General features: G+C 30.7%; 2 protein-coding genes across 3 annotated transcripts in view; both read right to left on the bottom strand.

The window, feature by feature from the left end:
• LOC111048963 (S-adenosylmethionine synthase) overlaps positions 1 to 14871 on the bottom strand; it is a 33084-nt gene extending 18213 nt beyond the window's left edge. The window contains exons 1-7 of one of the 2 annotated variants that reach the window (XM_039421219.1): positions 14732 to 14871; positions 12772 to 13017; positions 9482 to 9559; positions 7983 to 8105; positions 6505 to 6617; positions 2514 to 2657; positions 1136 to 1354 (exon numbers count right to left, since the gene is read on the bottom strand). In XM_039421219.1, coding sequence (XP_039277153.1) covers positions 1136 to 1354; positions 2514 to 2657; positions 6505 to 6617; positions 7983 to 8105; positions 9482 to 9559; positions 12772 to 12886 — 792 coding nt within the window. In that variant the 5' untranslated portion in view covers positions 12887 to 13017; positions 14732 to 14871. Of the gene's footprint in view, positions 1 to 1135; positions 1355 to 2513; positions 2658 to 4190; positions 4304 to 6504; positions 6618 to 7982; positions 8106 to 9481; positions 9560 to 12771; positions 13018 to 14731 lie in introns of both variants that reach the window. The other variant, XM_039421218.1, reaches the window with a different exon arrangement.
• Positions 14872 to 17429: 2558 nt separating this feature from the next.
• The window catches only part of LOC111048957 (tubby-related protein 4), a 41930-nt gene continuing 34125 nt past the window's right edge, over positions 17430 to 25234 (bottom strand). The window contains 1 exon segment of the mRNA XM_039420074.1: positions 17430 to 25060. Within this exon segment, the coding sequence (XP_039276008.1) occupies positions 24944 to 25060 (117 nt within the window). The 3' untranslated portion in view covers positions 17430 to 24943.

The following is a 25234-nucleotide window of genomic DNA, read 5'->3' as shown; positions in this document are numbered from 1 at the left end:
TTGCCAGGTTCCGTTCAATCTAATAGAATCTATAAAGATTGAGTTATTAACATTTTGTTAATAACTTTGGTGTAAACGCAGCTTTATCATCTGATTTCTGTAACTTATATCTATGAATAGATACTTTTCATCTGGCTGAGTTTGACTGATTGTCTTGGGGTGGTACTTGAATGAAAGTGGAATGGGAGATATCTTTGTTGAATTTGATATATTTGGAGAGAATACTGTTGGAAATCTATTGAGGGGAGATCAGTATTATTATTAAGGTGTGAGAGCAAGCAATCAATTCAATGAAACAACTACAAGGACTCATGAACGGTTCAAATATGAGAGATTGTCAAAGTATATTTGAAAGAAGTCAGGAGTTATTTGTGGATTTTTTTATAATCACAATGCAAAATCAATGACTACTTGAAATTTATGACTGATTATTGTAACATAGTTTAAATTATCTTAAATTGTATTCATGCTCATAAGGAAGGACTCTGGTATTGCACATAGAAACTGTACGAGAAAAGATCCCATACTTTTTCATTCAATCACACAAACTATGTTATGGAGTCTGTGTATATCTGAAAAATTCAAAAAATACCCATAGAAGTAGAAGATAATTTCCAATAAGGAAACATTAACTCTATACAGTCAATACATTGACACTCTGTCAAATGAAACCTTGAAAATTTAATAAATGACGACCGATCATGCTTTGAAGCCTCATTCGATCATCCAAAACTGAGTGAATGGAATAGCTAGTTCTTCAAAGGCTTTCCTAAAATGGCTGCTACTATATAAATCTTCCATCAAAGATATTCTGTTCAAGTATGTGACATCTTTATGGATATCACTGGAGATTGTGAAGAAAGTCATCGAATGAAGTAAAACAAGAATAATGAGAGATGAGAATGATTTTCAGAAGCATAACCTTCTCAAAAGAACATAACACTTTTCTTCAAGACTCTGATGGACAACAGAATCTGCATAATGTTATCAATGGTCTGGAAGCAAGTGAAGAAGTGTGTGATTCTCTTTTGAACGTATAGAGAGAAATAGTTATTCGGTCTCCAACGGATTTTATCTGAAAATAGTTGTGGCAATTGTAAAATGACTAGGTGGGAGCAGGGAGCAGGAGGCTAACCTGAGGGCCGCCAAGAACGAAGGCGCCGCAGGGATTGATGTGTACGATGGTTTTGGAGTCGAGGTACTTGGCCGGGATCACCTCCTTCACCACCTTCTCTGTGACGGCGGCGCGCAGATCTTCCAGAGTGATCTTTTCCGAATGCTGCACGGAGACAACAACTGTGTGCACTCGCTGTGGCACGCATGATCCTCGCTTGAAGCAGTACTCGCATGTCACCTGTTTCACAAACATTATTTATCTTTACAACAAATTGAAATGAAGAGAATGAGGAGTAGGAAGGTTACAACCAATACTATTCTCCTTGTAAATGAATGACTTGCCAAAAAATGTATCACTATCAAGGCCTGTCCTTTTTTGCAGATTATACAATACAAGCTACTCAATTGTGGGGAACGATATCCTTGATTGACTCAAGGAGAGATGATTGTTATTGGTACAATGCAGGATTGGTGCATTGCAAATAGTTTTTCAGTTGATGTAAAAAACTCTGTTACCGTACAGTAACTTCTCCATTCAACGCCGAAACCAAGCTCTCCGCCATCTATGAATGAATGTTCAAGTTGAGACTCAAGCAGTTACGAGATATTCTCGGTGACACGGAACATAATTGAAAGTGTAGTCCTATTCATGAACTTCTCTCTATTAGCCGCCACACACAAGCCTAGAGTTGTTAAAGTTGACATCAGCAAAAGGTTTTTCAAACTATCTTATCGAATCTTCTCACAACTTATTATTATTTTGCATGTTAAGATTGTTACACAAATTCATATTAAGTCTCTATATTTCCTGAAAAAGCTGAAATTCCCAATTTTCTTACTTTTACGATTGTGATTTGTTTTCTTACTTTTTATGATTGTAATTTGTTTTCATACTTCTATTTTTTTATAACTTAATTCTATTTAAACACACTTATATTTAGAGTGAATTCTTACTATCCATGTTTGTTTGTATTATCATTATTCACGTTGATCATTCAAGGAAGATCCATTTTGAAGGCATCTTCGGGAGTACCGGTACCTAGTTTCTTTTCAAGTTCATATTGTATTCCAGTAATTAAGCATTTTGCCTATGTATTTTGAGAAAGTAAATTATTTTAATTTTTAATCTTCAATTCAACTTTCCATTACGAGCTGCGGGTTGATTCACAAATTCGAATATTTCTCTCACGACATAGCAGTCTAGCATAATAGATAAACATAGCATAAGTAGATATCCCATGGTATATATAGGGCGTTTATGTCGCAACTTTTACTGTTAACTCAAACCGATAGTCTACGTAGTTTTTCCCGTGAAGCTGTGTGACGCTGGTAGTCTAGTAGATAATAGTGAAAACTACTACTCCCGTTGTGGAGCTAATTGATTAATGTGAACTCACCTGGGTTTTGGTGTCGGGTCGAGCCCACCAGAATTCGCCACTTCGTCGCAGCTCGGCTACTTTCTGGTTGAGTTTGTGCGCGAGGACTACTGTCAGTGGCATGCATTCTTCGGTTTCGTCGGTAGCATAGCCGAACATCAAGCCCTGTCAACATAAAGCACACTTCTAGACTTGCGCCAATAGACTGAACAAATAGATACATAAGATAAATATTTTGACAAATTTCATAACAGTCATCAGACGTTAAACTGTACTAATGAAGACATAAGATCTTTTGACAAATTTCAAATAAAAAATTAACATAAAGCAAATACAGCAGCTGCATGGTTGAATAAACCCTATATTTTTTGCTTCATTTAATATTTCTTCGTTCAAAACGGTGATTGATAACACCCTATTGCAAAATCTCGGTTTAAACGGAGATAGTTCAGCTGTTGGTTTAAACCCAAAATTAACAATCATATTGGATATTACATAAACCCTGATTAACTTGAAGTAGATTAATCAAAACTCTCCTAAATCATAGTTTCTTAAAGCAATGAATCAATTTCATGATTGACTGAGATAAATCCTTAATTGAGACAGCATAGCTTATTAAAACATGTTATTGAACGTTTCTGAACCAACTGAGTCTAGTAAATTCCCTTTTCTTAAATTATTGTTAAAAGCCGGATAAAATGTGCTTGCTAATAAGGCTAGGGCTCAAGAGGACACCATCTCAGATGCAGTTAAAATTATTACAAACAAGAATGCAAGACCTCTTTCTTATAAAATTACTGCACTTATAATAGGCTACTGAATTCTAATTAAAATTCATGTATTCAACAAGTATGTACTTCATTTCTATTTGGAATAGTGTAAGCAATTCGTTAGTCTGGTTAATTTATTTACCAATTAGACAAACATGCACTCAAAAATACATACATTTGATTTATGCATCAAATTCAGTAAATGCAACGAAAATATTTATGCTGATTGTGTATTAGTTGAGAACTTGATAAGGTGGTCAGTTACAAAATGTTACTATTTATTATTCAAATGAACGTTAATTATCACCAGAAAACTAAAAAAGACATGCGTCAAATAAAGTTTAAAACATGTATTCTCCGTCGGCACTTTATTGTTCAAATTCAAAAAAACTCCCTCCACCATACTGAAACGAGTGCGTCTTTAAATAGCACTATTGATTTGCCTGGTTCACACCAAAACCTGAATATATAAAATCTTACACCTATTCACCCATCTATCCAACAACGAACATAATACCAAATTGAAGGGACCAGACTATATTCAAAAGTTTCATAAGGAAAAGTAAAAATCCAAGTGATAAGGAATTTTCTAAAAGACTAGTAGAACCTGACAATATTTACAAACATGTATTTCCCATTTACTAGCTGACCACCATTAACAAGTTCAAACATGATTATTAGATGAAAGTAGGTTTTGATTTTTGTTTACAAGTATAATTATGAGATATGTGCATGCTTACTAGTATGATTGAACAATGTTTGGACTGGGCATTTAATTTACTCAAATTTACTCAGACATGTCGAGTAAATGAGAATAATGGCTGCTCATACAATGTTTCAAATGTCTGTGGGTTCCTCTCTACCAAAAAGTAGTATTTCATAAGAATGTCACCTACTTGTATGAAAGTGCAAATGTGATTGTAAGTACCTGATCTCCAGCACCGACTTCTTCAGCCGGCCGATTCTCATGCACACCGGCTGCAATGTTCGGCGACTGCTGGTCGATGGCTAGCATAACACAACAGGTCTTGTAGTCAAAACCTGTTCGCCAACACATCCACAACATGAGCACCTTTCTACAATTATTCACTTTTTTATATTTATAGTACAAAAACTATTTAAAAACTTGTCGTTGATAATTTCCAGCAGACGACTTTATTCAAAGAAAAACAAGTTTTTGTTTATCGTTTTCAGCATACTAAACCCTATTCATTAAAACCATAAAATTTCAACAAGAAATAGATTTTCGTTAACAAAATTATTTCAACGAAATGTAATGTGTAATAGCGTAAAGTTCCATTGCTGCACTCAATAAACTATTCCGCACTCTACGGCTCGTGCATGAATGTTTCTTTCGATGCAGCAAAGTGTCACTTTGCGCACTTGTTACACAAATAACTATTTCGTTGATATAGTTTTCAACAGAATGGTCCCCACTATTGACCGATTTCGCACTCACCGATTTCTTGTCGATAAGACACCGAGAATGTCCTCCGATAGGCTAGTTCTTACCAACAGCTGATTCTCAACCGGCGAGAAATCAATGCATGTCAAATCGGTCATTAAAATGTTCTTGTCAAAAATTGTATTCATTAGATTTATGAATACAGTATTTGGCAAGAAAATTCAAAGTTAAGGTAGTTTAATGATGTATTTTCAACATCTTTAAATATCTGCTTTGGTTTTCAGACTTTTTTCAACAGGCTTCAAAAGTCAATATAAAAAATGAGTTTTGGTTTTTATAGAGATTTTTTCAAGAATTGGAAATGTTAACACAACTATTTGCTCATAATAGACCATTACCAAGTTTGGGGTGTTCTTTAAAATCGGGAGGAAGAGAAAAATATTTATAAGAATTTGTCATTTTCTGTTTCCTATTGTGCTGATTTGATACATAATCAAACGTTTTGATTTGATGGTAACGTTTGATAGACAATTTCAATACACGCTGTTCAAAAAATAAGATAATTGTGAAACTATCTGTAATAATGAACAGGTTTCAGTTTATCTTGTTCTAGAGACCAGTTACGCAACTACAGATAAAACTCAACGAATGAGCCACATGATGATATTGCGAATTATTTGTGTTTTTTTGCCAGAACAAAAGTTGCAATATTATATTCATGTCGTTCATAAAATAGAATACGTATGCGTTAAGTTGTATTTTCCGTTTGTACGGAGTTATGGAAACTCGGAGAACCTAAATGCAATAATTATCAAGGAAAACTATTGTTTACAATATTGATAATGCAAGTAATATCAGTATTATACTGTCACTAGTGCTAGTATAACTCACATCAAATCGCAGTTTTTTCAAGTACTGTAATTAGTTTTAGTACAGTACCGAGTACCCAATTTCAAATAAACACGACTCACAATGACTATGACATTATATCCTAGGTTGAGAATGAACGTAAACTAGCTTCAATCATTGATGTAAAACCCCACCGGCCACTTCAATTAATCCTACAATTTCTTGAATAACGTACAAATACTACGATTATGATAGCCTGTAATTTCCAATTTATATCATTTCCATTGATATTAGAAAATTCAACTCATATTCTCGATAATCTTGTAACGAGCAAAGTAAATGAATAATTTTCTTATCCAGTAATCCAAACACGATAATAATAATGTTTCTATATACATTATGAACATAAAAATGTAACTATTTCAAACTTGCAAATTAACTAAAAAATGTGTTATTTTTCTCGAGATCTAAACTATGCGAATCAGCAGCAATAATTATGAGGGTAGGTTCATTGTGAAGGGAGTTTTCTTTGCTTCATCCATGAAAAAGAAAGCGCTTAGTTGTAGTTAGAAGAGGTGAGTTCATCGTGATACTGATTGCTAATATATCAGTTATGAATTTTTGCACAAAATTATTCATCATTTGTACAATCTAGTTTTAGCTTATAAAAAATGCAGACTATGTCTTTCTACAAATCCAGACTACCACTGTAATGTACGGAAAAACATAATTTACTACGGACTTACCCAGTGATACAATAATATTGTGAAAATCACATAACTGGACTATACTGGACCAGGTTACCTCATTCTGCAGATTATTGATATAAACCACCTGTTGTGTTTACCGCATGCACACAATACACAAGCAATGACGAGACAAAACAACACAAGTGAAACACAACTAGAACGCCGATGGTGTTGGTCGCATTTAGGAGTCATGCGGTAAGTTGAGATTCGTGCAATTGGCCCGGGCCACCCGACTGTACCTGATCTCCGGCGCCAATATCCCCCTCCTCTTTGTTTCTGTGCACGCCGTCTGCAATGTGAGTGGACTGCTCGTCGACGGCAAGCAGCACATTGCATGTGCGGTAGTCGAAGCCTATAATGCGACAGTTCAAAATGCCCTTTCGTCACATTCACATTCATCCAAGCCAACGCTTCACAGATAATACAGCAATCAAGTTTCCAAATTCTCAACAAATTCAATACGTACAGAAATTTCGAATAACTCTCGCCTATTATAAACGGATTACAATAAGCTAATTTCTATTCATTTCCAGTTGAAACTCAATACTAACGTTAGAAAGTATGAGTAAACCTTTATAAATTCTATAACTTCAAAGTAACAAGCGAAACTGGAAATATATTAAACTGAGGCCTGACATTCGAAATAAATTGCTTTTTTAAGCTCAAGTTTACGTAGATCAAGTAAAATATTAATCATACTTAGCAGGAACTATTTTCACTATGACTGACGAGAGTTTGTTGACACCTGGAAACTATACTGGATCTGACTTTGGATGAGTGTGAACGTGAAGATTGTATTTTTAAAATTTAGAAAAAAGAATTAAGTCTATTGAGGGCTGAACATTGTCGATAGAGAATATTTTTCCACTGAAAAAAGACTTAATTTATTTAGAAGAAAAGGTAGTTAATTCAAAAGTAACTGAAGAAATTGAAAACAATGATCGCATAGCTCAAGGAACCTGTCTTGTTTTATTAGCTCTATTCAGTTAGTATAAACCGCTGTAAATGTGGGTAATGGTTAGGACTGTATTTCCTCAACTGTCGCACGATTTGAAAGGATTCACCCTTGGCTCTGATTTAATTCAACTTAATGTAATTTATATCAAGAAATCCAAGGCGCCATTGCAAATTGCACAATCAAAAAGAGACAAAACATGGGCAGACTAAAAAGAGACTTGAAGAATTAAAGAGACTAAAAGAATCTTATTTTCTACTAAAAAGCGAAAAGCATGAGCATTCCAAGAAAACAAACCGAAATAGCAATATGTTATAGCTGACGAAAAAGAATAACGAAATAGAATAAAGATTATAAAAAAACCTAGATTTACTTGTGATGAAGACTAGCACTGACTAGGCTATTCACTATAAGCTGATTTGAGTGCAAAATGCAAAGGGTAATTATTACAATACAAGTTTTTGAGAACAATCAACTAGAAATGTATTTACAGCGGAGTTAATCTTATAAATTATTTTTTGAAAAGTTTGCAATAAGTAAAGTGGAAGGAATTTACAAGCGAATGAAATATTTAAAAGGCGAAATTTTACGATATTCATATACAATGATCTACCTACTAGGGAAAACCAGCAAACATAAAGGAACTAACTATTCTAAAAACTTGAAAAAACAATCATTTTACAAAAGCAAGCTCATTTTAGGAAACGAATAGCATATTTTCCCTACACAAATAGGGAAAGTTTTCTAGTGGAAGCAACATACCTTTTGATGAGTCGTCATAGCCGATGTGCTGGATTGTATCTCTCACAACCTTTTGGTAGTCGACTACTGCCTTCGATGTGATTTCTCCACATAGGAGGACCATGCCAGTTTTTGTTACAGTTTCTGAAAAAACAACAAATTAAATCAAATTTCTACTAATCTTCTATACTATCAATAGAGTAAATGATTGACATCAACATGGATGGGATATTTTACATACTACTATTTACATTTATGACAAACTGGCACCATGTCAACGAGAAAGAGGGCATTTCGAGCATCTTTTAAAATGAAATGTAAATAGTAGTGAACAGATACTAAATAAATTGCCAGTTTATCCAATGTATTTCGTTATTCATTCAAAAAAGTGTTTTAAGTTTTATTACTTTACCAATTATTTCTTTAAAATCTGACACTTAAATCAGCCGCTATTTTGGATATCATGACATTTTTATTTATGCCATCTTTCTTGTATTATAAAGGCCTTCAAAATGATGTAACACACAATGAGTTTACATTTAAAATAATCGAGTTACAACCCCTAAGTCACCCCCTTATGAAGGGTTGAGATTTAGTTGTACGTCAAAAGGTAGATTATTCGTCCAATAACTTATTCTGAAAGTTACAGTATTAAATCTACAACAGTCTCCAACTTATTGAAGGGTTCCCATACATATGACTCACTCTGTATATCCATTCACGATTCTACGGTAACCCATCTTACTTGCAGCAAATTTCTAAGTATTCTGTACTTTTGTAAAAAGTATCAAGAGACAAATTCGATTCATTTTGTTATTGTGAATCCAAAACTTCTCATGATGCAGTAACTTCACCAAATGTGGTAAAAAAAAGAATAAGCCTCCTTTCTAGCAAACTATTCCATCTAGATTATTTCTGTAATTCTTTCATCAAAGACGTTACAAACTATAATGAGGTGTAATAAATGATGATGAGTATCATTATGTGCTTGACCTTAGATTAAAAAAATGTCTGAAAGAAAAAACAATGACGAACAATTTATTGCATGTTGATGAATTTTACTACATTCATTACAGGCGTAAACAGAACAACATTCATTATAGACGTGAATAGAAAGCTCAATTAGAACAAAAAATAAACCGCACCACACTAATGATAAAATAGGCTAAGCATGAAATCCACGCTTGCTATCAATGTACATTTGAATAGGAGTAGTACAAAACTCATAAAATATAATATGTCATCCTCAGTAACCATGGAATAAGAAATGAAAACAATTCAGGGGCAATATAATAGTGAGAATAGAGCAGCCCTTAACTCAAGTCATAGAAAATTTACCGAGAATTCTATATTGAAAATATATGAATTGACAGGTAAGATTTAAATAGGGAAGTTTGAAATTAAGAACTCTTAAGAAAATATATTTCTATTGCAATAGTATACATCAAGGTTTGTAATGTGATTTCTAGGTCAAGATATAATGAAATGCATTTTTAATAGAAATATTTATTTTTACTCACCGCAAGCAACTTTTGCGTCAGGGTCTTGACGAAGGTGAGCATCCAGGATGGCATCACTGATCTGATCGCACATCTTATCTGTTGAAATTCAGAAATAAATCAATACATTACATCTTTCTGAAAATCCATACACAACAAACTAAAGCCACTCAAATGTTACAAATGTGAAGAAGAGAGAAAAAGTGTATCCATGGTAAAGATGCTATTGACAATAACAAAATATTGTATTATATAACAAGGAAACATGAAATGAATGACAGAGAATATGATTGATATACAAGTTGTATCTGAAGTATTAATAGCTTCATTTGTGTAGAAGCTACAACAATTTTATTTTATGAATTGAAGAAGTATTTCACCATGAATTTGGAGAAATAATAGTGCTTTATTAACCGATAATAGCAAAATTAGGGTTTTCCCCACAATAGGATTGACAAAACTGTTAAATGTTCATAAAACATCCGTATTTCTTAAAATTATCACGATAAATCTTTTTTATTATAGTTTAGCACCCATTTCAGCAGTTGAATTGTGAGATGAGTTCATACTGAAAGATTAATGCGAATGGATTCTGATGAATAATCATCAGATGATTGAATAACCAAGTACTGAATATCGTACATAGTCAAATGACACGACAGATAAAAAAGAAGCGTATCACAACCTGATAAGATGAAATTTTAATGATCGCAAGTAAGTTACTGCATAAATATACATGATAAGGTAATGGAAAATTAATTATTTGCAAATAAGCACAAACAAGCCTAACTACAGAATTTGCATATGCTTGATAAGACATAATAGGTCTACTTTATAACTAGTAAAAGTCATCAATTTTCTATTCTAAAAGACGCCTAAAAAATTATTCAATAGATGTTTTTTAAATAGCTTTAGAATATCTCTTAGAAAAATTCACATTTCAAACTCAAAAATTTTAGAACAATATTCTTGGTTAGTGAGCTGTTCAAAGATACACTGATAAATGAACAACATTTTTATGAATAAAAGTTACAAAGGAAAAATCATCATAGTTCACATTTTCTATTCAAGAAGCAAAACTGGGTTTCAATCCATCAAAACGAAATAGTTTCAACTTGGTGCCTATTCATAGCAAGAATAACCAACCAATAAGCTAATTTGAATAATCAAGAACGACTACAGCTTTTAAATACTTGACAATTTCTTAGCTTTCCTTCTACAGTATTAGGCTGAGAGTAAAGACGACGTATTCATCAAACTCTCGCTTGGATGATGCCAATTCTATAGAAAATAAGGCCTTACAAGTTTGATGATTACCTAGCGTTTTGTCACCAAATTTAGAAATAAATATCAGTTACAATCAACATAAAAATTTAATTAATTGACAAAATATATTGCATTTATAAACTTGATTGTAACTACTTTTTAAAGGCTACTCGTATTCACATAAAAATCAAAGTACCCTTTTATAAACTTAATTTCATTCCTCACAACATGGTTAGAATTTTAATGTCATATTTAAAAGAGTTACTTTAAAATTACATTAAAAGTTGATACAAGTGAGAAATAAAAAAAGAGTAATTTGATTTTTAATTTTTATGTAAATACGAGTAGCCATTACAAAGTAAAAAAATAATTACAATCAAGTTTATGAATGCAATATATCAGTTTTGTTTCAATGTAATGATGCTGTATTATATTATAAAGTAGAGTACCAAAGCTACATTCAACTTTTATTAGCCTTTTTATGAGGTCCCAATTTTTCTTTTAAAACTCTGGAATGATTTAAACTTGTTTTGTATTTCTAAAATTACTAATTCTAATCCTGTATTCTAAGTAGCTTACACCACTTCAAATTTAAAATTATTTTTGTTCCTTCCCACTATCGACTCAATATCCAAACTGTATGTTTCTGCTGAAGGTCTACCCTAAGAAAAGAAGATTGGCGACATTCCTACAGGAGAATCCCTTCTAATCTTTGAAGGAATGTTTTGAGTGTGACACAACTATTGTAAGTTAGCTACTTTTCTCTATAGTACACTTGCCTGCTGCTTGGTTACAATAAATTCAAGAATCAAGAAACAATTGCTGGAATGTGTGTGAGTCTGTTTCAATTACTGTACTTGTCTATTTTTGACGAATCCATGTGTGAACTTGCCTGTTGACTTTCCATTTCTTTTGATTTGTATTCTTATGGACATTCCCTGGTGGCATGTCAATGATATGAACAGAAGCTATAATTATTCTTATTGATAGTTCATACTGAGTCACGGTTTTGCTTTGCTTTTTTAAATAAAAATTTGGAAAGTTTTTTCATTTTTAAAAACCATATTCTAAGTTCAAAGTTGTGTGATGTAGGCTAATGGCTTTTTACAGATCTACTCAACCCTACATAACCATACCCGAGAGTTATCAAGATTAGCAAATCGGTAATAAAAACAAAAAAATTGAAAAAGTAAGTTATAGGAGATTGTTACAAAAAAATGTAAATATAGATAAGTTATGAATAAATTATTATAAAGAATACAGGTTACCGGTAGAGATTTAAATTAAAACAGATCAGATAGCCTACAGTCCCAGACCACTGCGCAAAAATAGTACATTAGGCATCAACATTCCAACAAAAATATTTGATGCCATATAAACTGCGCGTGATTTTACTGGTTTGCGAATAATCATTGATACAAAATATACTAAACAATCAAGGATTATTAGAATCAAAACATTTTCATAACAACGAATGTTGCATAAAGTTGAAAAGCAAAGAATAAGTTGAGTAACTAACGTCAATAAACGTTATAGGTAAAGTAACTTAGATAGCCTAGTTTCTATCAGAAACAAGTGCTGTTATTTTCCCGACATAATACAATCATTATAAATCCAAATTACCAATTAGGTCAAAATTAAACAAAGAAACCAGATCGGTCTAACCTAAAAAAAATTAGAAAAAAACATTTTAGTACTGTATTATCAATACAGGAATGCTGTCACTGGATTTATGCGGTTGAAATTAATTTTAATACAAATTACAAAACTATGCATGACTTGAATTGCTAAAATCGATTTCCAATTTAGTTTTCAACGTGGAAATATTGATAGAAGAGTACGGTCCATGTAAAATATAAGTGATTATCATTTATTGATATGAAAATAAACTAAAATTAATGCAAACAAAAGTTTATGTTTACATAGATGAGGTCAATGATTATTACCGATGTTTGCACGCGCACATGGTTTCTACAGTCGGCGCACACCGCCATAAGCAAATTCTGATATTACAAATTGTAAAAATGCAAAATGTCTTTACGAACCTGGATGACCCTCGCCGACAGACTCCGATGTGAACAAAAATGATTCGCCTTCAGGAGTTTCGGGCTCCATGTGTCCATTGCTAAAACCGTTCATAATGTGTGATGTTTCGGGCATTTTGGATTAGTAGAAATGCTCCGTAGTCTGATTCAATCCTTGTCTGTAGAGGGAAAAGAGATCTGAACGAACAGCAGCACTTCTATTTATAAACTCAGCTGTATCACGTGACCACTCATCAAGTCAGCACTCTTTGAAACAAAACACATTTATTTTTAAATATTGATAATTTTAATTATATTTAGCAAAAATCATAAGAATGTTATCTTTGAACGAATAAAGATATATCACTTTGAGTTTAGAGACGATTCTTGAATAATAAATTATAACCTGCACTGAGAATATTGTAAATATCTGCTTAATGTTATTTGTTTTTCGACTGATGACTATCGAAAATTAATTCTTTGAGTTAATAAAATGAATATTTCGAATTTCCATTTGAAATTGTTCAACGTGATCGACAATATTTATGGAATACTTTAATAATCCATGTTGCTGATATAGAAGGCAGCACGGTTTATGGCGCGAATATTCAATGCCTATCATTGAAGGCTGTGATGCAAATTTAGTCATTGCGCGTATATTCTGAATTAAATTAAGTCAAGGCAATAAATCATTTTATAGTTTTCTAAATTGCTGATAAAAACAATTTTATCAAATTCTACTACTCTAGATCACAATGATAAGTCAGACTTTAGTTATATGCCGTACCTATCAGTCTAGCGTATCCTAGGCATACCAACATCTTACTTATCTGCAAGTTGAAAAGCCTTTTTTAGTCAGTGAACTTCAGATAGTAACATGTAAAATAATAAACTACTAGGTACTTCATCATATAATCGAGTCCAATAAATTTATTAATGTGTAAAATCATAATTATGTCATATGTCCTTGATCAACAAATTATAAAATAGATACTCAAGTCTACACTATTAAGTTACTGGTAATGTACCTTCAGTAATAAGACTGTCAAATTTCTGTCATCTTTCAAAATAAATTCAAGGAATTGGATATGTTCATTGATAACAGGAGCATGCAGGAAAATATTGATGGAAGCTCTAATTAACCAAACCCTCCCCCCTTACAATAATTATCAACGCTTTGTCAGATACATTGATATTCACATGATTGAGAAAAGAAAAAATAATATTAATATTTTAACCATTGCTTGGATATAGGCCTATTTTATCTCAATTTAGATAAAGTGAATTCCAGTTCATTAACATTCATTTTTGGGAATCTGAACTATTTCAATAATTTATTGTTCAATGCTCAATTAGTGTTGAACAAATACATTTTTAAGATGAATGAGATACAACAACGAAGCTTCCATAGAGGTATAATTAAATTGTCTGAAATTTAAATTTAAAGACATCTTTTCATCTTGTAGGCCTATATTTATTCAGAGGCTATCTATTGATTATGTTGAATTATTATGGAAAATAAAAAAAGGTAGCTTGAATTGGGTATAAATTTTAAATGAGATTTATCCATATAATATTTAAGAGGAAATCAAAGAAGATACATTTTTCAACCTCATTTCGACTTTTCCAACAATATTATATTTTACCAAAAAATTAACATGATTTGAATGCCTTTTTGTGAAGTTGATGTAGAAGTTTGGTAATACTGAACCCAGATAAACAATACTATGTGTAGGTAGTCTTACAATAAGTGAATATTAAATTATTTAATGAACTTAGAGTAGGTAATTACCAGTAACTGGTAATTGAAATATAAATGAACTGTAAACTAGGTACCTACCTATAGGATAGCCTTATACAAAAAAACAGCAATTGATTTCAGAAAAAGATTTCATATAATATTTTATCTATATAATCTCTTTTGAAAGTAATATTAAATAGAAATTTAGTGCTCATTGAAATTGATATAATATAAACATACCTATATCACAATGGGTTGAGACACATTCCAATGATGAGAAGATTTGACTCACTCTTTTGCTTAGGTACTCAATTTTATTTTTTTGATAGGCCACCAAAATCAATTCACACAACGTGTCCGCATGTCCAATGTATTCACTACTTACTGTTGACCGATCAGCTTATTATGTAATATCCTTCAAATTGAAACCGTATTATTTCATTTGAAGATAAGAAGAATACTGTTACACAATCTAGTGGCCACTATTACAACGATTCATTTAGCAGATGGATCTATTTTTGAATACGTGAAGGAGCACATTGTATTTTCCACACAAAAAAACCTGTGGTGTTTGATATTAATATTAACAATGATATGGGGCATGTGATGATGATAACAGTGACTCTCAACACTAGAATCGCATACCTACTCTACTAAAGAGTGTCCAAAGTACCAATATTCTATAATGAAGAAAAAATGTCTTTCACTATTGTAAAGAATATTACAGTGATGCGGATCTCTTTTTCTCATGTCAGATATGATCTTTTCAAATGAATGAACATTTCAATTGAAATAATTTGTAAATAGCCTATACCTGTACAATTGATTCCCTATGGTTAATTCCTCGTTATAGCGTGATATTATTATTCTTTTTAAATACATTCGAACGGACACAATCAATTTCAAACTGAGAGTAGATAAGTATTTATTTTATCAGGAATACTAGATTCAATTAATTTTACTTTTCATTTTTAATACGGTACCGTACGTTAAATTTGTGTTCGGTTGTAATAACCGAATTTTTCTTTTTCGTAAAACGTTCATTTTCCTGGCACCTAGATTTTATAATGCTTTGCCGCTTGAGGTCAAGAATGCCATTGCTGCATCTCTATTTTTAATGATTTTCTTTTGCTTTCTCTAATTAGCATAATCTCTTTAATAATTAAATACTAATATCCTATTTTGATTACAGCCCATAAATGTTTTTTTATCTCTCTTTTTTCTTTTTTTTTTAGTCCATTCTATTGCTTTAGTAAAATAGTGTGTTAGACTCCCTCCAGCGGTCCGTAAGTTGCATCTTACGTGCTGGATTGTATTTTTCTCAATAAGTAATATTAAATTTGGTTTGATTCGTTACTATGCAGTTATGTATATTATAAACTTGTTTATTTGTTTTTTTTATATGCATGTATTTTACATTTTCTTGTATTGAGCTTATTGAGAATAATAAAACTTTACTTTACTTTACTAATAATATTGACAAAAACAACTAAATTGATGAATAATTATCAATGGAATTAATTCTAAAAAGGCTAAATTGTTTTAAAATTCTTTTAAAATAATTATTGACAAATATTGAGCTCTAAATTTACTTGATAGAGACCAAATCCTATTATTTATAGAATGTGTACCGTACCTATTACTAGAGCAGCAAGCAGTTGGTCAGTGCTAATAACACAGTCCACCGTCCACCAATTCAAGCATCCACAAAATATCCATAGATCTGATACAAAACGTGACACAGAACAACGTAAATTAAAAAAAATCAAGTAGGTAATTAAAACATCAAAATTTGTAAATCGAGAATTATCATCTTGGTAACGTTTCCTGGCCCTCTAGATCGCAATTTTTTGTGGAGCTATCTCAATTCTCAAATCAAAATTTTTCACAATTCGACCAAGAACTGTGGATTAATCAAAACAGAGAATTAGAGATAAAAAGACAATATCCCGGTTGAGTGGTTGCAGCGATCAATGAGGAATTTCAATGAAGATTATAAATTCCATTGAGTTTCTTGAATGACAAGTTTTGATGTTTTTTAAAATAACATAATATTATTGTTATTAGATTTTTTCAAATTCTTGTTATTCTGCCACCTTGCATTTTGAGGTCCGTCATGATTTATTAACAAGGAAGAAAAAATAATAGAATAAATTCCGGGCTTGATTGAACACATTTAAGGATATAATAACAAGAAAGATGAATTATAACACCGTCTTCTCAATCCTAGAAAATGTGAAAATCCAAAAAACTAGATGTTAATAATTCGCATGAGAATTATCATGAATAATCTCCTGCTAGAATTTATCATGATTTGGAGGATCTGATAACAAGGAAGAGTGAATAAACCAAGATATCCACAAAGAATGAGAATCCAAAAAAGTAGACGGAAATAATTTGAATGATAATTGAAAAATTATCTTTGACGTGACGAAAAGAATGGCGTGTTGTGTGATCTGAGACAAAAAAGAATGGTATGTTAAAGGACAAATGTTGCACTTGATGTGGTGAGATGATAACACAATGGAGCTGAATAAGCATTAGGTTGAGAAGGCGAAAAGTCAAAGTTTATCTCACTCATTTCAATTTTCCCTACACAATGAAGGCTGTAAATAATAGTATCAGACAAGAGTGTTTAGTAGGTCTGTGGGTGTGTCTCTGCTCACTATTCACTATTGTTTTCATTCATATAAAAAAGACGCTTCAATTGTAAGAAATGTTCAATTGCTGCTGGCTCCATCGTTGCCAAAGTTCACGAGTTTCTATGAAGATTTCATGAAGCCATCTGAATTATGAGAGTTTTTCAAGTATATGAATGAGTTTTTTGAGTATAATGTACTAGTTTCATGAGTGGCTCTTCAATACAAGTACGTTATCACACAATATGGAGAATCGGATCACTTTTATCGAGGTCTATCAAATAATTCAACAGGATAAATATCTTACAATACAATCGTTTTAATTCAATTACATAAACATTGAGTTACAAAACGTAATTACTTAGGTACGATTTCAAAACATGTATAAAGGAATATATAATAAGCGAATCAATACTATACAATTACTAGCAAACATAACAAACACAGTTAACAACAAACGCATACAAATAAAGCTTCATTTCCACTTGACAAGGAACTAAGTTGCAAATTCAGCAAAATATCAAATATTGATAACACTTGAAGGGGTACAAGGTGAGCCAATAGGAACATCTTATATTACATAACAGATCTGGGGAAGGACAATCCTATAAAAATTAAAATGAACATTACACAGTTATTATCATTACAATTATTATTAATTAATGTCAAGACATCTAACAAATTATTTGAGTTCTCAATAAATTATCCATCATAAATGACTTCAAAATCTCCATCACACATTAAAAACGACATAAGCGCTAAAATGATCAAACATGAAAAAAGCGTTATTGAAGATTAGAATTAATATTTTTGAATATAGATATGGAATACATAATATCATGATGAATAGCAAATATTCAATAAATAATTAATTTTCCAAATTTAAGAGAGAATTTGTTTCATGCAGACATTGAAAATTGCAGTGGTATGATTAACAACAATATAATCGTTATTGGACATTATAATAGCAAACAATGTCCATTTTCTATCCAACATCTTATTATACCTTAAATAATTAGATTTACGCCATTTAAAGTTTTTCGGTTCAATATATTTTTTTAACAAAAATACAAATGAATTAAATCCGATGTTCAACCTTTGCACTGTTTCTGAATCTTAAATATCAACAAAGAGCAGTTAGTTGGTAGTACTGTATTATAGACCAATTAACACTACATGGAAAGCTAGAAGCATTAGGAATTAGACTGAGATGGTTTTCACTTTCCGAGCTGCTCTTTGATACGAAATCATAAGATAAAAGCTTGAATTTATACATTACTGATATAAAATAAGCGGTGATGATATTTTCCAAGTTATGGAGATTTGTTTGAAGATTTTCAAATATTGATTCTATCTTTGTAACCGAAATTTGCATTGAAAGATAAGTGTAACTTTCACTGTTTCCATGAGTAATAAAATTGGGGTCATAATATAACCAAGCCCAATGAATGATAGATCTATTTAATATGACTAATACAGTACATTAAAATCTAAAACACATTGAATAGTAACCTCAGCTATAAATATAATAAAATACATTAAATTTACTAAAAATATTAGAAAATAATCCCTAGCTTGAAACATCAAATATTTGAACTTTGCTGATTCGGATGGTGACATCATCCTTGGACTGGATACACTATTATCATATTATCGATCACAGTTAACTAAACATTACAAAACGATTTCACAATCATGAGATAGGCCTACAAATAATTCAATACTGTACTAGTAAAGTCCACGCTCCACAAATTCAAATATCGTTCATATCCGATTCGATTCAACCTTGTTCTGTTGCTATAAAAAATATTCATTGATTTCAATACACTATAGATTATTGTGATATGTTACTCGAAGCATGGACACATTGATATTCTACTATTGAAATCAACCTCAATAATAATACTTCTTATGGACTGATACTTGTTAAAAAGATCACTTCACTTGACTCGGATCTAGATGGACAAAAATCAACTATCATAATATATAATACAATTGAACACCTCTCATTTATCGTTATCAATAGTTCTGTACACAAAAATCGCCATGTATCGCCATGATAATAATAATCATTACACTGCATAAAATAGGAGATAATTAATTACAATGGTTCTAAAACAAAGAAGTAACGTGCCAATTTTAATCGAATAATAGTTTTCTACAACGTGATATTTCATTCGTAGAGCAATGTGTGAATTGACGGTTGAGAAAAGGAAAAAATTCAAGTTTTTTGACTCAATATAAATAATTACATGAAGTAGGTTCCAATTATATCGATTTGACTATTACATTTTGGCAACCAAGAATTTAATTGAAAACTAGTTTATAAAATAACAGCTTTATATTAAAAAAACCATAAAAGACGGAATTGAATGGGTTATTAAATTGAATGTTATTCAATATCAAGTACAGTAAAGCAATTGATTCAAAATAATTACAATGAAACATTAGTTGAGACAGTAACAACATGCTCAAATACAATTAAACTATTTCTCTCTCAAATCTTTTAAAATGAACAAGACAGTATACTTAGTGAGATACTGGTGCTGGTGGATGATCATTATTTAATAAAATTATATTATATATAAATTTATATATTTTTTAATATTATTGATTCATTCTGTTACAATAATCGACACATTACTCTTCAAGAAAGATCTGGAATTAATTATCATTCAACATAAATCAAATCAATTTATTTTCCATTTTTACAATATATACAGAGCATAAAATTACCATAGTCACTGAAACAATTACCATAAAACTAAAAAATCACAATCATACCCTGAAGAACATTACCAAAAATCAATATATATGGAAAATAATCCCAAAGGTTACAAAAACCTGTTTGGGCAGAAAAAACTACTTAAAATAAAAAAGAAGTGTTACAGTTCATAAAGCAAATTGAGAGCAAACATATCACAAACAACAAATACTGTAATTTAATTCGTCTATATAATTATTACTATTATTGACAATGAAAAATCACGAAGAAAGAGTAACTAGGATTTATTATAAAATGAATAACAAATATAATATAGAGACAGTTCATAATAAATAACACTAAATGAATGAAGCAAGGAACAAATATAATACTGGTAACAAGTTTATCGAATTAACTTTGATTACATTATGGTATAAAATGTAGAATTTACTACAAAAGTTCATGCCACAGGTTGTCGATTCCAACTCACTTGGAATCAAGTCCCATTCTTGAATATTGCACGAGCAAAATTATAAATAGTTGAATATAAAATTACAGTCGAGTACCGTACACCAAAAAAGAAATTGCGAGTTAATTAAGATAATTTTATGAATTTTCACAGAATTAGGAAAAGGGTATGGAACGAGTCTTTAAAAACACAAAACCTAAAAAGACAGACGACAGTATATTATTACGTACATAGTTCACACGAGCTTTCAGATCAAGCAGCATTAGATCAGATCAGATCAGCAGTGCCATTATATGGCTTGTGCAGAAATTTCAATATAATTTGTGAATTATATATTCGGGAAAAATTAAGTACCTTTATAAGACTATTAAAAAAGGAAAGTAAAAAATAATGCCTACCTCTTAATGATAGCTCTCAAGTCCAACACTCAAGATAATTGAAGTATCTAATGTGTAAAGGAGTTGCACTTGACAATTTGTTTGATGCTAGGAGCCTTAAACTTAAAAATGACTAGAGAAAAAATGTATGAATTGTAGAAATGAGAATAATACATGGACAATATTAGACTTGCTATGAAAAAGGAGTGAAGTCCTTTAATAAACATGACATCGAATGTATGTAGAAACTTGTCCCATCCACTTAATCTACTAGCCTATCATTTGCAATTATTTAATGAATCATGACTAGTTTGAGATAAAAGGTAATGTTTGTATAGCCTGGTCATTTCACACACATTTTATGAAGTTTGAGTCACTCGTAATTTGTTGAAAATCGAGTAAACACAGTACACGAGTCAAAATCCAAAATATTGTAGATTATTATGACAAAATTATCAATATATATTGTTCAAATAATTCCCAATTGCTTGTACATAAAAATATCTATAACATATAACAATAAGCTGATAGATTGATAAATAATAATTGTTTTTTCATTAATATGAATCAATACTTATTTCTTCATTTACACTTGGTAAACCGGTTTTTGAAACTAGGTACCTAAATTGTAGAAAGACATTTGAAAATGATCATCATTACAGGTTATAGCAGTACTAACATTCAATTATTACAGGTGTAAAAGATACCAGTCTAATGACAAAAATATTGGAAAATAAATATTAAGTTTGTACCGTAATACATAAACAGCGAAGGACTGATAATGATAGTGAAATATCACGATTAACAAGATTTATTATTCTGTGTGGACTGAAAATACATGATTAATTGAAAATTGGAGAGAGAATATAAGAGGATAATTTAATATTTAACAATGAACGGTCAACTCTGAAACAAGTGTGTTCAATTCTTCCTCGAATGTGATCAGATAGTAGTAAGCACAGATGACATTTATTCCCGTTTATAAATAAAATGAAATATAATTTTATTATATGGAGAAGTAGATGATAATAATAAACTGAGAATAAAAATTAGATGACACACATTCAATATGACAGAGAAAACTCCAGAGAAAACGTTTCAAAAGGCAAGAAAATGATATCACAACCCAGGCAGCAGAAGCAAACTGTTTGAAGAAAATATTTTCAGTATATTAAAAATTCTCTACCTTTCCAAAAATACCAATAATGAAAAATTATGTGATGCATAGATCAAATAACGAACTAGTATGAAGTGTAGTAGTAACATAACAATGGAACAATAAGTTCCAATGGAAAACTTTTCAATAAGTATATAAGGAGAGTGTTTAATTTTTTAATGATCAGATTGAACATGAAGAGAATGCTATTTTTTATGCTTGAAAAAGAAATATCATTTATTTGAAAAATGACTTGCATACTAAAGGGAAAAATATAGATACAAAATACAATGCTATCAAAAATGAGAATAATAATGTTTAAGGAAAGTTTATCTTGTGCATTATACACATCAATGGTGATTTTCAACCTAAAACTAAAAATATATCAATCATTTATTAATAATTATGTTTCATGTATACATCTAGATTTTTATTATCTAATTTATTTAGATACTTCGTTCATTAATAATACTACTATAATTCAACTATCTTACCATAAAAATATGAAGCTTATTATCTCAATTATATTAATATTTTAATGAATGAAGAACACTTTTAACAGGAATTAAAACCTGCATTTTATGATATGGTATCAATGAAATCTACATTGTTCTAATGATTATTGTTTAATCTTTGATGAAAGACTCGAATTATAGTACACATACTTCTTATATGACCACAAATGACTAGATAATGATTATTAAAGCATAATAATTATTATTATATTGGAGCTTATAAAATACTGTATTTCCAAAAGAATTAAATGAGAAAAATATTAGGTTTTGATGCACATATAAAAAATGGATAAATTTTTCTATAGAGTTCCTGTATTTAGAAATCCTATTATTATAGATAATTCAAAATGAAATTATGTCAAAATAGTTTTTATCGATGTAGAGCTATGTAAACCAAAAATAAATTTGGAACCTTTTTTCAAAGAAATAGTTATACAGCACCGTCAACATTTTTATAAATTAAATTTCAATTGGTGATAGATTTTTACGAACAACGGGAGAGTAATTTTAAAGCAAAAAAAGGGCGAATACTATACATTTTTTTTAGATCTAAGAAAATAGAATAAAATAAAAACTCAAAAATCGCAAAATGGTGTCTATTTTTTATATATTTTAGGCCAAATGTTCACAGACACCTAAAGGAAGGATCGAAAAAGGATTGAAAATAAGAAATTTCAATTTATTTTCATCCAGTAAAATTTTACCAACGAATGATTTGATTTGAACTGATGGAGTCTATATTGGAAATGAATTTTCAACAGGAATGTATGTGGTGAGTAAATTGTAAAATTTGATGATAAATAAGAATTATGCTTTTAAATATACGCGAAACAATCTAATATTTTTTCTATTCTTTGTTGATTTCAAAAGTATTATGAAAAATTTTTATCTAGTTACCGAAGATCTATGAAATTTCAGAAAGTTTAATGATATGACCGTCGTACTATTTCTATATCAATCAATCACTCCCAAATTTCCAATCAGTTTGCTCTGATTTATTCATTTCTCCCTTTAATTTTACAGTTTACTTCTTTCAAAATAGATTACATTCACTACAGTAGTACTCAGAAAAACATGAAATAATAATTGACAGGTATACATGTACCATTGAATAATTTGAAAAACAAAAAAGTATCATAACAGCAAAGGAATGAATATGAAATTTGAATACAATAATATACATAAAGGAAAGAGAATTTATTCGAATAGAACAAGTTTCAAATTAACATTAAGAAAATTTTTGGTTCTCAAGTTTGAGACTTCTGTACATTTTTTCAAGAATGAGAATAGATTTTCTAGAAACTTGTACTATCTGGCTATAAAAAAGCCACTAGAAAAATCTAGACAATATATAATAAAAATACTGTAGTGAATTTACTAAATTTTCGATGAGTATCTAACAAATACATTAGATAGTGTAATAGATACATAGAGTAGGCTAATAGTATTATCAGTGAAGATTATAAATAGTAGTCTCAATGAATTCACAACGGTTATTTTAGAATATTATTAAAATTAAAGTTAAATTCATGCACAAAGCTTGAAAATAGCTATTGCAATACTGAAAATTATAAATATTGATTAATAAATACGCAGAATAATCGAATCAAAAGCACATTATTTGATTGATGAAAAAATGACTCAAACACAAAACAAGAATTACAATAATTTTCAAGAATGATTCATAGCTATTTCAAGTGAAATAAGACGTATTTCAAACAATTTAAAATCTATAAACTTTGTTAGCTTTTTGTTCGTCACGGTGTGGATGTTTCATTTTTTTCACAGATAATGACACAAGATCAAGAAAAAAGGTGAGCATTGAGTTATATACATCGCAGTTAGTGTTGATCCAGAAATCAACATCATCATCATCATCAAATATAAATAAATTCACACATAGAACGATATAATCATCAAGACGTCATAGTAGGAATAAATTTATTGATAGGTGAATCGAAAATTGTAGTTGGTAGATATGGAACCATATAGCACCTGACGGAAGAGACACATTGGGTTTATAAAGTGTGAGACACTATTATAAGAAATATTGTAATAATTCAGGAATATTGTAAGAAAATATTGTTGACTAAGAACGAAATGATCATTTGAAGATACGTGAGTCAGGAGAGCCAATTATTGTCAGTCTGAATTTCTTAACTTGTCTGGTATGGTAATTTATAATGCCTTAATTTATTATAAAGAAGATTTCGACAACCAACGTGAATAATGCATTATCGATCCAGTTACACTACTGCAAATCATCGTTATTCCATCTACAGCTTTATTACTAATTATTATCAATATATTTAATCTCAATTACAAATATCATCGAAGGCTTCAATTGAATGTATAACTCCACAAGATAAACCTCCATTGTTTTCTATCAAAATGACTAGATCTGTTTCCTTACAAACCTATGTTTTCGTTTCTGTTCTGGAATCAATGACAATAGTAATTTACAGCCGAAAACTAAACTCAATATCGTAGTATTATTATAAACATTAAATCACTGACTAGACTAGACTTCATTGATTGTGAGCAACAAATGAACAATGTGGATGGCAGCAGGTGACGTCATCAGAGGTGGCATTATTTGAGGCGCTGAGTGACGTTGGCCAGGGCGACTGCGAACGCCTGAACGGCCGAGAACGGGTACTGGAAGTCCAGAGTGTACGCGTTGCCGTCTATGCGGCCGAACTGCATTACCTGCACATTCATGAATGTATAAAGCATTGCATAGATTGTTTAATCATTGTTATAATCATTAAATATCTGCAGTGAGATGCGTGTTATAGAGTCGATGAAAATGATAAGACAATTTTTAAATGATAAAGTTGATCAACCGCCTTCTATTTGTTCAATCAATTGATAATATGACAA

The sequence above is a fragment of the Nilaparvata lugens genome, chromosome 2, assembly GCF_014356525.2.
Source record: "Nilaparvata lugens isolate BPH chromosome 2, ASM1435652v1, whole genome shotgun sequence".
NCBI lineage: Eukaryota > Metazoa > Arthropoda > Insecta > Hemiptera > Delphacidae > Nilaparvata > Nilaparvata lugens.
This window is presented reverse-complemented; position numbering and strand designations above follow the sequence as displayed.